This window comes from Phyllobates terribilis, unplaced genomic scaffold, assembly GCF_046119375.1.
Source record: "Phyllobates terribilis strain yellow unplaced genomic scaffold, ASM4611937v1 Scaffold_4__5_contigs__length_816908805, whole genome shotgun sequence".
Taxonomy (NCBI): Eukaryota; Metazoa; Chordata; class Amphibia; order Anura; family Dendrobatidae; genus Phyllobates; species Phyllobates terribilis.
This window is the reverse complement of record NW_027362764.1, coordinates 404,283,303-404,297,249: the sequence shown is the minus strand read 5'-3', so window position 1 is coordinate 404,297,249 and position 13,947 is coordinate 404,283,303. Positions and strand designations below refer to the sequence as shown.

At 44.6% G+C, this 13,947-nt stretch overlaps 1 protein-coding gene across 4 annotated transcripts in view; it reads left to right on the top strand.

Annotated features, from left to right (window-relative positions):
- Positions 1–627: 627 nt before the first annotated feature.
- Positions 628–13,947, top strand: part of MSANTD3 (Myb/SANT DNA binding domain containing 3) — a 47,805-nt gene continuing 34,485 nt past the window's right edge. The window contains exon 1 of one of the 4 annotated variants that reach the window (XM_073678573.1): positions 628–825. In XM_073678573.1, coding sequence (XP_073534674.1) covers positions 823–825 — 3 coding nt within the window. In that variant the 5' untranslated portion in view covers positions 628–822. Of the gene's footprint in view, positions 936–1,052; positions 1,155–13,947 lie in introns of those variants that run through there. The other 3 variants (XM_073678570.1, XM_073678571.1, XM_073678572.1) reach the window with 3 other exon arrangements.

The window sequence follows — 13,947 nt, the reverse complement described above, 5'->3', positions numbered from 1 at the left end:
CTAGACGGTCACATCACTGGATGGGGCACAGTGTCGCTCAATACAAGTGTATGGAGCAAGTCTGTGCCCACTACTCAGGTTCTGCCCGGGAATATCCATAACGCATACACCACCGCCGATCCTGGCTCAGAAAGCGGCGAATCCCCGCAGCACACAGTGCATCCGCTGGGGGAATTCAGAAGTCCGCAGTTGCACAGGGTGACCGTAGACTTATCTATTTGGACAGGACAACCCCTCAATGTATTGGCTCCTATGTCTTTGGAGGGTGTGGACATTCCAGCAAACATGGGAAGAACATACAAACTCCATGCAGATATTGCTCTGGGTCATGTTTGAACCCCAGAACCCAATGTAATAGTGCTAATCACTGAGCCACGGACTGGTTTCACCTCTTTTCCATCAAGACCCTCTATGGCTGCTGAAATTCAATCTCCTGTATTTTCTGTCCACTCCAGCAGCTCCCAGTAATAATTCTGGGGATTTCCAGTTAAGCAGTTCTCTGCGCTGTCCTATGGCAGAGTGTGACCTGGTGCCCCTCACACTCCATCCCCCCGCACTCCATCCCCCCGCACTCCATCCCCTCACACTCCATCCCTCCGCACTCCAGCCCTCCACTCCGCTGCAGCAGTCCCCTCCAGTCATCCAGTCCAGCTCTTCCACTGTGCAGCCTGCAGCTGGCAGCATCGGGAGGAAGGCCTTTTGCAAGCACTCAGGTTGAAGAGCCTCAATGGCAGGGACATTGTCAGGCTGTGGAGGCAGGGCTGCGCTCGTCCTTTGTTCTGCTCAGGTGCAGCCATAACGCTGAGGACGGCGAGCAGGCGAATGGTGAGCAGTCCCTGCGGCCTTTGTGGGGCAGCTGAGGCTCTTTGTCCGGGCGAGGCTTAGACGGTGCCCGCCGGGCCGTGGAGGAAGCGCCAGGCCAGCCCCGATGCTCGGTAGGATTACACCCTGTGAATAGTGGGCTGTTTGGGGGGAATTGTTTCTGGCCCCTGTCACTTCCCTCCACCCTTCCCCGGGCATTCTCCTCCCACTCTAACCTCTTTTTTTCTGCCATTGCACCCTCCTCCCTTACTTCTCCCATCCCCGCTATTGATTCCTATGCATGTGACTGGAGCTGGAGGAGACCCGATTAGTGGCACCATGTATGTGGTGAGGTATGGCCGTGCAGCGACTTCCACATTACACTCCTGCTTTTCATCTTTTTTTTTAAAAAAAGTCTGTGGTTGCTATGGTGATCTCATCATTCTGTGTCAGTGTTTGGATGGGCAGACATGACAGGCATGGCCCTGACCACTTCCCCAGTCACCTTGTTCCTGCAGTCCATTGTAAAGCTTTGCCTCATTGCTTGTCTGGCAGCCCACATAGAGAATGAATGGCTTGGCAGTCGGCCTGTGCAGTGTAACTCCATCCTAAGGCCATGTTCACACTATAAGCTTTTGGTGCGTTCTGATTGCCGCATATCTTTGCTGTGTCAAAGTGGATGGGATTTATGGAAATCTCTTGCCCACAGTGCTTTTTTTTTTTTTTCAGGGTAATCTGACCTGCGGTGTTTGTTTCAATCTCGCAACCTGTCAATTTCTCTTGCAGGTACACTGAACTTTTTTCTGCAGATTTTCCCCATAGACTTGCATTAGATGCTGAAAATCTGCAGGTAAAAAACACATGCGTTTTTAGTGTCTTTCCGTGGCTAAAAACGCGTGTAATCCACACCTACTTATATCAATACAGTTTTGTCAAAGCTAAATGCCAGGAAGCATCAAAAACAAATTATTTAAAGCATGACACCCCAAAAAGAGACAAAAAACGCAGCCTCAAAAGTGCGATAAGAAGGCAATGAAAACTGCAAGTAATTTAATTTACATAATAGGATCAGAAATGGTGCAGCGTCAAAAACTCATCATGGGAACATAGGCCAAAGGGGATAAAACTTCCCTGATCTGCTCATCGGTATGGTCCCAGTGGTGGGAGACCCCCCACCAATCAACAAGTCATCACCATACAACCCCTTTAATGACTGGCCAATATTAATTTGTTTTAGCATTGCCTTGGTTTACATATAATTTACTGTATAATTTCTATAACTTATCTTAACGCATAATATAAAAATGTATTTTTTTTTTTAACTCACATTTCACACCAAATAACCTGTTGAGTGAATTCTCCAGGTTATTACAGTTGTGTAGATACCTAATGTGTCGAGTGTTTTTTTTTTTTTTTTTTTTTTTTTTTTTCCTACTTGTATGTAATATATAAAACAAAAAAAAGTTGTTTTTTTAATCATATTCCTTTGGTGGAGGAGACTTTTTACTTGTATTTTTTGCATGGGTATATGTACATATATAATTGTTCTATTCTTTATTTCTCAAGAGATCATCAAATATCACTGGGGAGCTCCATCACTGACCAGGCATCGATAGCCCCAGTTAGGGTTCGCTCTCACTTGCGATGCAATCAGACGAGTGAAATCATATTGCACTTGCCCCAATGTTACCCTATGGGGCAGCACGCATCTGCGATTATTTTCTCATGCCAATTCAACATGTAAAAACAATCACAGCATGGTGCAAATGCATCCGTGAATCGGATCACACACACCCATACAAGTCTACATCGCACTGCACTCGGATATCACCCGAGTGCAGTTCGATTCCCGCCGCCGCCAGCAACAGAAGAGGTGGAGAAATTGACTTCTCCGTCCCCTCTGCAGCTGTGCTGCGATCCTCTGTGTGCGAGAAGACTGGAGCAAAGAGCACTGACACTCGGCTCACTCTCGTAGCAGGACACTAGCCGAGGGTCATTAGCATATGGCATCTCATGCTCTCGCATCGGATGATATACGCTAATGTGACAACGGCCTTACGAGGAAAACTGCTCACTATAGTGACTTTAATAACAGGCAGAGCTGATCTAGATCTGCTAGGCTGGCAGACACCCACCCAGCGTTACTGATGCCTCTTTACACTACATAGTGCTCACTGAGTGCTATATAGCCAGAAAACTAAAAGCCAGAAGCAGTAATAAACCACTTCCGTCTTCTCCCCGGGGGTCCCCAGCCCTGTTTAACAGCCAAGGGCCTGACCTGCTCCTTCTAGATTGTAGAAGCTTTAACCCTGTGGTGTTAATTTACAATAGCATGGGGTGAAAGTCCTGGACCAAGCGCCTGGACTTTTAAGTCCTGCTCTATACTTTATGGGCTTTGATCTGTTCTACACTTTTTCTATGTTTAGGTTTTATTATTCGGTGTCAAAAAGGAAAATGTAAAATACTGACTAAATCTGCATGGTGTAAAAGTGGCTTCTCAAAGGTGCAGGTCAGGAAAGGGATATAATGTATGTGAAGGTGCTTTTACGTAGTCAATGGTGAACAAAATAATAAAAAAAAATGGTATACCACCTAGGGCATGTTCTGCTCTGAAAATATGCAAGGTGTAATAAAAATACCAGAAAGACGTACAAAATCTGTGTGTGAATGGAGAAAATGTTTTATTTGGAAAATAAAGCTTTAAACTTTTTGCCGTCTATGTGAGTATAGAGTAGCTGTGTTCACACACAGAGGTCATTTTGCGGTTTGAACTGCAATAGCCCTGTGTTGCTGCTGGTATTCTACTATTTACCTGTACAATCACTCAAAGGGGTAGATATCTTTCAAATATAATTTGGCCCTTGAGTATTTTTGTTGGGGGGAGTCCTTTCTCACCTTCCCTAGGTCCACTGGCGAGTCTCTGCCACTGCTCCTGTATGTGGCATTGGCTGCGGTGCTGTTACCTGCACAGCGCAGCAGCGAGTAAATGAGCTCCGCGGCTCTGAGCTGCTCATTTCAGTTTAGACAGGATACCCATTTTCACGCCGTTGAGCTCACTGATTGGCTGTCGACGTGACGTTAGCACCTCAGCCAATACCAGACATCGAGAGCAGCGGAGGAGACTCGCTGGTGGACCTGGGAGAAGTGAATTCAGCACAGTTGTTGCAAAATGCAGCGAGGGACAAATTAAAATAAATAAATTATATTTGAAAAGAAACAACCTCTTTTAACCTATATGATAAACGCCGTAAAAACAAAACTGAAAGCTCCATAATTTTTTTTTTTTTTTAAATCAGATTATTTTTATTAAACATTTTTCAAATAATTACAAAAAGAGCAGAATTGTAGTTTTTTATTTTTAACTTTATTACCTTGCCACCCCTAAAGGAAAAAAAGGAATATAGTGCAATCAAATTAATTTGGTCATATGTTCCTTAGAATTGTACCAAGAAAAACTACTCCCTTGACAAAAAAATTTTTATACATCTCTGGCATGGAAAAATAAAGTTTTGTGTCTTTGAATATGGAAAAAAAAAACTAGTTAATGGGGGTGTCAAAGTTTGAGAGCAAAGTCTGCAGTCACATGTGAACAGCCCCAGAGATGTGTTCTATCTAGATGAAATCCGTACCTGAAAAATGGATGTCTGAATGAGGCCTTAGGGTATGGTGCACGAGATGTCTTTGGAAGGAATAAATCATTTTAACCCCTTAACCCCCAAGGGTGGTTTGCACGTTAATGACCGGGCCAATTTTTACAATTCTGACCACTGTCACTTTATGAGGTAATTACTCTGGAACGCTTCAAGGGATCCCCCTGATTCTGAGATTGTTTTTTCGTGACATATTGTACTTCATGATTGTGGAAAAATTTCTTCGATATCACTTGCGTTTATTTGTGAAAAAAATGGAAATTTGGCGAAAATTTAGAAAATTTTGCAATTTTCAAAATTTGAATTTTTAAGCCCTGAAATCAGAGAGATATGTCACACAAAAGAGTTAATAAATAACATTTTCCACATGTCTACTTTACATCAGCACAATTTTGGAACCAAAATTTTTTTTTGTTAGGAAGCTATAAGGGTTAAAAGTTGACCAGCGATTTCTCATTTTTCCAACAAAATTTACAAAACCATTTTTTTAGGGACCACATCACATTTGAAGTCACTTTGAGGGGTCTTTATGACAGAAAATACCCAAAAGTGACACCATTCTAAAAACTGCACCCCTCATGGTGCTCAAAACCACATTCAAGAACTTTATTAACCCTTCAGGTGCTTCACAGGAATTTTTTGAATGTGGAAGAAAAAAATGAACATTTAACTTTTTTCACAAAAATGTTACTTTAGACCCAATTTTTTTTATTTTCACAGGGGTAACAAGAAAAAATGGACCCCAAAATTTGTTGTGCAATTTCCCCTGGGCACGCAGATACCCAATATTTGGGGAAAAAATACTGTTTGGGCGCACGGCAGGGCTCGGAAGGCAAGGAGTGCCATTTGACTTTTTGATTGTAAAATTTGCTTGAATAATTAGCGGACGCCATGTTGTGTTTGGAGAGCCCATGTGTGCCCAAACTTTGGAGCTCCCCCACAAGTGACCCCATTTTGGAAACTATACCCCTCAAGGATTTTATTAAGGTGTATAGTGAACATTTTGAACCCAGAGGTACGGCACATTATTTGTTTACATTAGGTCATCATATTGAATAAGTTGTCATTATTCTTGAGCGCAAGTGCTCGCTACTTGAGTTTGCATCGGGTACTCAGGTATGCACCATGTACAGCGTGTGCTCGAGTGACATGCTCGAGTCCCTGCTCCGCATGTTTCACGGTTATTAGACACCCAAAAAAAAACATGCGGGGATCGCTCGTGCATGGCAGGCAATCCCCGTAAAGTTTTTTGGCCGCGAAGCATATGGGGCAGAGACTCGAGCATGTCACTCAAATACCCACGATACTCAATGCATACCAGAGCACCCGATGCAAACTCAAGTAGCGAGCACTTGCTCTCAACACTAGTCGCCATATCGTCATCTTTTTTTCTTACTTTTGAAAAAAATCCCAACCCTAGCCCCAGCACAACCCTAGCCCCAGCACAACCCTAGCCCCAGCACAACCCTAGCCCCAGCACAACCCTAGCCCCAGCACAACCCTAGCCCCAGCACAACCCTAGCCCCAGCACAACCCTAGCCCTAGCACAACCCTAGCCCTAGCACAACCCTAGCCCTAGCACAACCCTAGCCCTAGCACAACCCTAGCCCTAGCACAACCCTAGCCCCAAACCCAGCCCAATCCTAACCCAAGAGTTTATTTTTGACGCCGTTCCTTGTGCGGTATAAGTGATTAGACGACTTTATTCTTCGGGTCGGTGTGATTACAGCAATGCCAGAATCATATGGGGTTTTTATGACTGACAGCTGTCACACACTAAAAGACGCATTTTTTGTAAAATGTAGTTTTTGCATCGCCATATTTTGAGAGCTATAATTTTTCCAGATTTTGGCAGACAGTCATGTGACGGCTCGTTTTTTGCGGGATGACTTGACGTTGTTATTGGTGCCATTTTCAGGCACGTGACATTTTTTGATCGCTTTCTATTCCGATTTTTGGGAGGCAGAATAAACAAAAACCAACAATTCAGGAATTGTTTTTTTTTTTTTTTTTTTATTCTGGTCCGCTTGTGGTAAAATTGATGAGGCAGCTTTACTCTTCGGGTCAGTACGTTTACAGCGGTACCACATTTGTATCATTTTTCTATGTTTTGGCGCTTATACACAATAAAAGCTATTTTATAGAAAAAAATATTTTTTAGTATCGCTTTATTCTGAGAGCTATAACTTTTTTATTTTTCGGCTGATGGAGCTATATGGCGGCTTGTTTTTTGCGGGACGAGATGACGTTTTCAGCGGTATCATTTTTATTTATATGCGTCTTTTTGATCGCGTGTTATTCCACTTTTTGTTTGGCGGTATGGTGATAAAGCATTGTTTTTTGCTTGTTTTTTTTTTTTTTTACCGTGTTCACTGAAGGGGTTAACTAGTGGGACAGTTTTATAGGTCAGGTTGTTCCGGACGCGGCGATACCAAATATGTGTACTTTTATTGTTTTTTTTAAAAAATTTTTTATAATAATATTTATTGATGGGTACATTATATTTTTATTTTTGGTGTATTATTTTTTTTATTTTTTTATAATATTTTTGCACTTTTTTTTTTTTTTTTTTTTTTTTTCCACTTTCACACAGTTTATCCACTTTATTACTTTGTCCCACTCTGGGACTTTCACTTTTTTTTTCTGATCGCCTGCATGGCACAGGAATGGAGCACCATCCCTATGCCATGAAGGCTGTCAGAAGTGCACAGTGTGAAGATTGCTTGGAGATGCACTGCGCATGTCCAAGCAATCTTCCTGCTCTCTGGTGACCCGGATGTTGTCATGACGACATCGGGTCGTCATGGCAACACCCGGGAAGCCTTTGCAGACTGCGCTGGAAGCCGGAAGAGGAGGTGAGTATCGCCGATCACCTCCCCTTGCCCCCGCAATGCCGCGATCGACTTCGATCGACTTCGATCGCAGCATCGCGGGGGTTAATGTGCTGGGAGCGGTGCGTGACCGCTCCCTGCACATAGTACCGGGTGTCAGCTGTGACAATCAGCTGACACCCGGCGGCGATCGCGCCCGCACAGCCTGTGTGCGCGCGCGATCGCGATGACGTACTAATACGGGTCTGGCTCTTAAGTCCCAGGGCACAGACGCGTATTAGTACGTCAGATGTTATTAAGGGGTTAAAGACCTTACAAATGACCAGGGGACATTGGACATTCATTCATTCTGTTGAAATCGTGGAGTTTTCCAAGAGGAATTTGTGTTATTTTACATTTAGGCTCCTCTGGTTTTTATTAGTGTTTGTCTGATGTTTATATCACATACAGAAATATAATTGCAATCATATTATGAGTGCCAATAGGTTATATTGACAGTTAGAATGAGTTAATGCAGCAAGTCAATATTTGCAGTGTTGCCCCTTCTTCTTCAAGACCTCTGTAATTCTCCCTGGCAACTCTCGTAACCCTTCTAACCTTACACCCATCCGCCCAGCCCCCGCTTCCTCAGTTCCACTAACAGGAGCTCTATGGAACGCTCGCTCTGTCTGCAATAAACTTTCCTACATTCACGATCTCTTCATCACTAACAAGCTTTCCTTCCTCGGAATCACTGAAACCTGGCTCACCCCCTTCGACACAACCTCTCCTGCTGCACTTTCGTATGGCGGATTCCACCTCTCCCATACCCCCCGCCCCAACGGCAAGCACGGTGGAGGAATAGGTTTCCTCCTCTCAGAAAACTGCTCCTTCACCCAGATCCCACTGCCGCCCGCAATTACTCTCCCGTCTTTTGAAGTTCACTGTGTGCGCATCTACTCCCCCTCCAACCTCCAACTGGCTGTCATCTACCGCCCCCCAGGATCAGCCACCACTTTCTTTGACCACTTCACCACCTGGCTACTTCATTTCCTCTCTGTTGACATCCCCACTATCCTCATGGGCGACTTTAACATCCCCATTGATACTTCCCTCTCAGCTGCCTCTAAGCTTCTATCCCTCACTTCCTCCTTTGGTCTTACCCAGTGGTCTTCCACACCCACCCACAAAGACGGCCACACGCTGGACCTCATCTTCACCCGCCTCTGTTCCCTATCTAACCTCTCTAACTCACCTCTCCCTCTCTCTGACCACAACCTACTCACATTCTCTTCTCTCTCCTCCCCGGGGCAACAATCCCCACTCCACAAACTTGAATACCCTCGTAGAAATCTCAAACACCTTGACCTACACTCTCTCTCTGAATCCCTCCTCCCTCTTACAGACATTAGTTCCTTACATGATGCAGATGCTGCTGCCACTTTAGACAACACCACAACAGCTGCAGCTCTCGATTCGGTCGCCCCCCTCACGCATACCAAGACTCGCACAATCAACAGACAACCCTGGCACACCAGCCTAACTAAAGAACTGCGACGGGCCTCCAGGGTTGCTGAACGTAGATGGAAAAGGTCCCACTCCCATGAGCACTTCATCGCATTCAAACAGTCCCTCACTACCTTCAAGTCCACACTCACTGCAGCAAAACAAACATACTTCACATCTCTCATATCCTCCCTGTCCCACAACCCCAAACAACTATTCAACACCTTCAATTCTCTCCTCCGTCCCCCAGTGCCTCCTCCCTCTCCTCTTATTTCAGCCGAAGACTTTGCCTCATTCTTCAAGCAGAAGATTGACACCATCAGACAAAGCTTTTGCCTAAAGCCCCCACAGCCCCTCCCCACACCTACTCATCCCTCCTCCTCCAAAACTACATTCTCCACCATTTCTGAAGATCAACTTTCCTCCTTACTCTCCAAATCACACCTCACCACCTGTAAACTTGACCCAATCCCGTCTCACCTCATCCCAAACCTTACCACTATCTTCATCCCAGCCCTAGCCCACCTCTTCAACCTGTCACTAACAACTGGTGTCTTCCCCTCATGTTTCAAACATGCCTCAATCACACCCATCCTCAAAAAGCCCTCCCTTGACCCATCCTCTGTGTCTAGCTATCGCCCCATATCACTTCTCCCCTATGCCTCAAAACTACTGGAACAACATGTCCATTCTGAACTGTCCTCCCACCTCTCCTCCTGCTCCCTCTTTGACCGCCTACAATCTGGTTTCCGACCGCACCATTCTACTGAAACTGCACTGACTAAAGTCACAAACGACCTACTAACCGCCAAATCTAAGCGACACTACTCTGTCCTCCTCCTCCTAGACCTGTCATCTGCCTTTGACACAGTGGACCATTCCCTCTTACTACAGACTCTCTCATCTCTCGGCATCACAGACTTGGCCCTATCCTGGATCTCCTCATACCTAACAGACCGGACATTCAGTGTCTCCCACTCACACACCACCTCTTCATCTCGCCCCCTATCTGTTGGTGTCCCCCAAGGTTCAGTTCTAGGACCCCTGCTCTTCTCCATCTACACCTTAGGCCTGGGACAGCTCATAGAGTCTCATGGCTTTCATTATCACCTCTATGCTGATGACACACAGATCTACCTCTCTGGACCCGATATCACCTCCGTATTAACCAAAATCCCACAATGTCTGTCTGCTATTTCATCCTTCTTCTCTGCTAGATTTCTAAAACTTAACATGGACAAAACAGAATTCATCATCTTTCCGCCATCTCATTCAACCCTCCCAACTGACCTATCCATCATAGTCAATGGCTGCCCACTCTCCCCAGTCCCTCAAGCTCGCTGCCTCGGGGTAACCCTGGACTCGGAACTCTCCTTCAAACCACATATCCAAGCCCTTTCCACTTCCTGCCGACTCCAACTCAAAAATATCTCCCGGATCCGCACATTCCTAAACCATGAATCTGCAAAAACACTAGTGCACGCCCTCATCATCTCCCGCCTTGACTACTGCAACCTCCTGCTCTGTGGCCTCCCCTCTAACACTCTCGCACCCCTCCAATCTATCATAAACTCTGCTGCTCGACTAATCAACCTGTCCCCCCGCTATTCCCCGGCCTCTCCTCTCTGTCAATCTCTTCACTGGCTCCCCATTGCTCAGAGACTCCAGTTCAAAACCCTAACCATGACATACAAAGCCATTCACAACCTGTCTCCTCCATATATCTCCGACCTAGTCTCCCGTTACATACCTGCACGCAACCTCCGATCCTCACAAGATCTCCTGCTCTACTCCCCTCTTATCTCCTCCTCCCACAACCGTATACAAGATTTCTCCCGTGCTTCCGCCCTACTCTGGAACTCTCTACCCCAACGTATCAGACTCTCGCCTACCGTGGAAACCTTCAAAAGGAACCTGAAGACCCACCTCTTCCAACAAGCCTACAACCTGCAGTAACCACCGCTCCACCATACCGCTGCACGACCAGCTCTACCCTCACCTACTGTATCCTCACCCATCCTTTGTAGATTGTGAGCCCTCGCAGGCAGGGTCCTCGCTCCGCCTGTACCAGTCGCTGTCACATTGTGTTCAAGATTATTGTAATTGTTCTTGTATTATACCCCCTTTTTCACATGTAAAGCGCCATGGAATAAATGGCGCTATAATAATAAATAATAATAATAATAATAATTTAGGCTCAATGTGCCCACGATGCAGAAATGCTCCGGATTTTTCCTGAGCGTTTCTGCATCTCCCTGTCAGAAAAAAACGCATGCAGATTGTACATGTGTTTTTCCTGCCAGGTAGAAGCGTTTGTCACGCATTTTGAAGCAACGGCATGGATTTTATATAGTGTAACCAAGTTAGTTAAAAAAAAAAGAAGACTAAAAATGGTAAAAAATAAAACATTATATTCACCTTCCGATCGCCCCCGGTCTCCTTCTCTGATGCGTCCGGTCTTCCCAGTGTCTCGCGGTGGTGTAAAAGGACCTTCCATGACTGAATGACGTCATGGAAGGTCCTTTTACTCCATCGCGCGCCACCGGGGAGCCAAGACGTACCGGATAGAAGACTGGGGGACAGCACAGCACATGTGGATTATCATTGGGGAACATAGCAGACCTACTAACAAGCGTTTTTTAAGCATTTCTGCGGCGGAATTGCCGCTGCGATAACGCTTAAACGCATAGTGGGCACACAGCCTTGGAATTGAACAAAAACATTACCGATTTCTAAAGCACAAACGCTCAAAAAGAGGCCCAGGTGTGTTTAGAGCCTTCCCATTGACTTGTACTGTAAAGGATAAAGTGTCCTGCAAGTAGAAGACTCCTGAAGAATGGTCAGGTCGTAATTATTTTTTTTTAAGCTACTTGGTGTTGTTAAAAGACCCCAAAAGCCTAAACATATGCACAGCAAGTCATTTTACATGCATATTTTCATTCTTTTGAGCGTTTTTTTTCAGTGCGGACATGCCTGAAAGTCATTGTGTGCACGTACCCTTATAAAGAATTTAATTTTTATGTAGAATGTATGGTTCCTATGACTCTTATGTTTTGTAGGTAATGATATTGCAGTTGAACCTGTGATGACACCATATTAAAGTCATCTGAGGGGACTAAAAATAGTGTGTGTGTGTGTGGGGGGGGGGGGGGGGGAAATCCGCTTATAATAGACCCTACAATTCTACCCTCCCCCAATTAAAACTAAAGAAATAACAATAAAAACCAAACCCACATTTGGTATTGCCACATCTGTAACATCCATTCAGTCACGGTGGCTCAGTGGTTAGCAGTGTTGATCTGCAGCCCTGGGGTCCTCGGTTCAAATTCCACCAAGGACAACATCTGCAAGGAGTTTGTACGTTCACCCTGTGTTTGTTTGGGTTTCCTCAAAGATCTCCGGTTACTTCCCGCACTCCAAAGACATACATTGCCGTCACCTTCCTATCAGTATCTGTAATCGCTGTGGAATATGATGGCCTTATATAAGTATGCATAATAAATCAAACTTAAAAATTAACCCACACAGTAAATGACTTGGGCTATGTTCACACATTTCATTTTTTTTTTTTCCGGAAGCAAAATCTGATCTCTTGGCAGGAGGATTGTTCAGGATTTTTGGTGTGTGTGTGCGTGTTTGTGTGTGTTTTTTTTTTTTTTTTTTTTCCTGTCCTTTTTTTCTTTTATGCATATACATAAAGTTTAGTGGGAAAAAAAAAAATTATATCTATATCATTCTGGTGTTGCCACAAAAAAATGATGAAAAACCTGACACCTGTGTTTTTGGTGCCATTACTTTTCAATGGGTGAAAAAACGCTGAAAGAAGTAACATGCGCTATTCTGCAAAAAAAACATGCAAAGCACAAAATACTGATATTAATTAAAAACCAAGATGTGTGCATGAGATTTCTGGAATCTCATAGACTGTTAGTACTGTAAAACGTACCTGAAAATTTGTATAAAAAAAGCAGAAAAACGGCTCTTTAGGGAGGAAAAAGCCTGGAGGGCGGCATTCGACTATTTCGAAAGTTCAGACCCCTTCCTTGTTATGTCAGTTAGGGGTGGGAAAGACTAAGTGCAACAAAAAGGGAAGAAGGGGATGGGGGGAGCCCAAACACTAGGGAAAGGGGGAGTGGAGACCCCTAGGCAGATCTAATATCACCCTGCCTACGCTACCGTTCCAGGGGTGAGCACTGGTCAGGCCCCACTACAAAACTAAAGACAACAAGGTAGACAAACAAAGGGGATAAACTTAGCTTGAGCAGACACCAGAGGAGTAGCGCCAACTGTCCTCCAAGGGGCACCCGAGAATAATGTAGCCGACGGCTAGTGCTCCAAGCCTGCACAAAGGTACATAGAAGTATTACCAGTGATTCCCTGGAGGAAACTGAGTGTTTTTAACTCCCATGCAGGGGTGTGTCAATCAGCAGCAGGAGGGAGGTCGCCGCTGGGTCCAAAAGGAAGGATTAAGAAGGTGTCTGTAATGCCAAGTGCAGTGACCATCTACAGCCAGATCCAGAGCGACACTCTATTACACCTGACACACCCATGCCAGTATCATTGCAGGCAGATAATAGCTGGTGTGCAGGCAGATGATAGCTGCTGTGCAGGCATCATCTTCCTCTGTTAGCAGAAAATGAACCTGAGCTCCACCTGCATCTGTTAACTTCATAAAGGAAATTTAGCATAAAATAACCTTAAAACATTAAGAAGTCTAAATTTATTTTATGGTATAAAATGTGAAAAAAAAAAACCTTAAGTTGAAAATAATCTTTTTAAACCCTAGGGGAAGCCGTTGCTCACTTTTGATATGAAAACCAAATGTAATGTGAGATATTACATTTGCTTTAAATGTAGGCAGGATCTTCTCACGTGTGTCAGACAGGAGTGGGGATAATAGTGTTTAAGATCACAGTGCAGAGCCATTTTGTTGGTGAATGCAATGTGATCCTGTCGCTGTACACATTTCACCAAGGACTGCTGGTAGGGCCAATTCTAGATTTTGTGGTGACTGAGGAGAAAATTGAAATGACACCCCGCTACACAGCACAATAAAACATACAATGAAAAAGCACAATTCTTCCATTGGTACTAATGACCTGATAACATGATTCTTCATGTCAGTAATAGTAAAGCGGTTGTCCAGGACTTATTTTTTTGTTTTATGGTCAAAACGACAT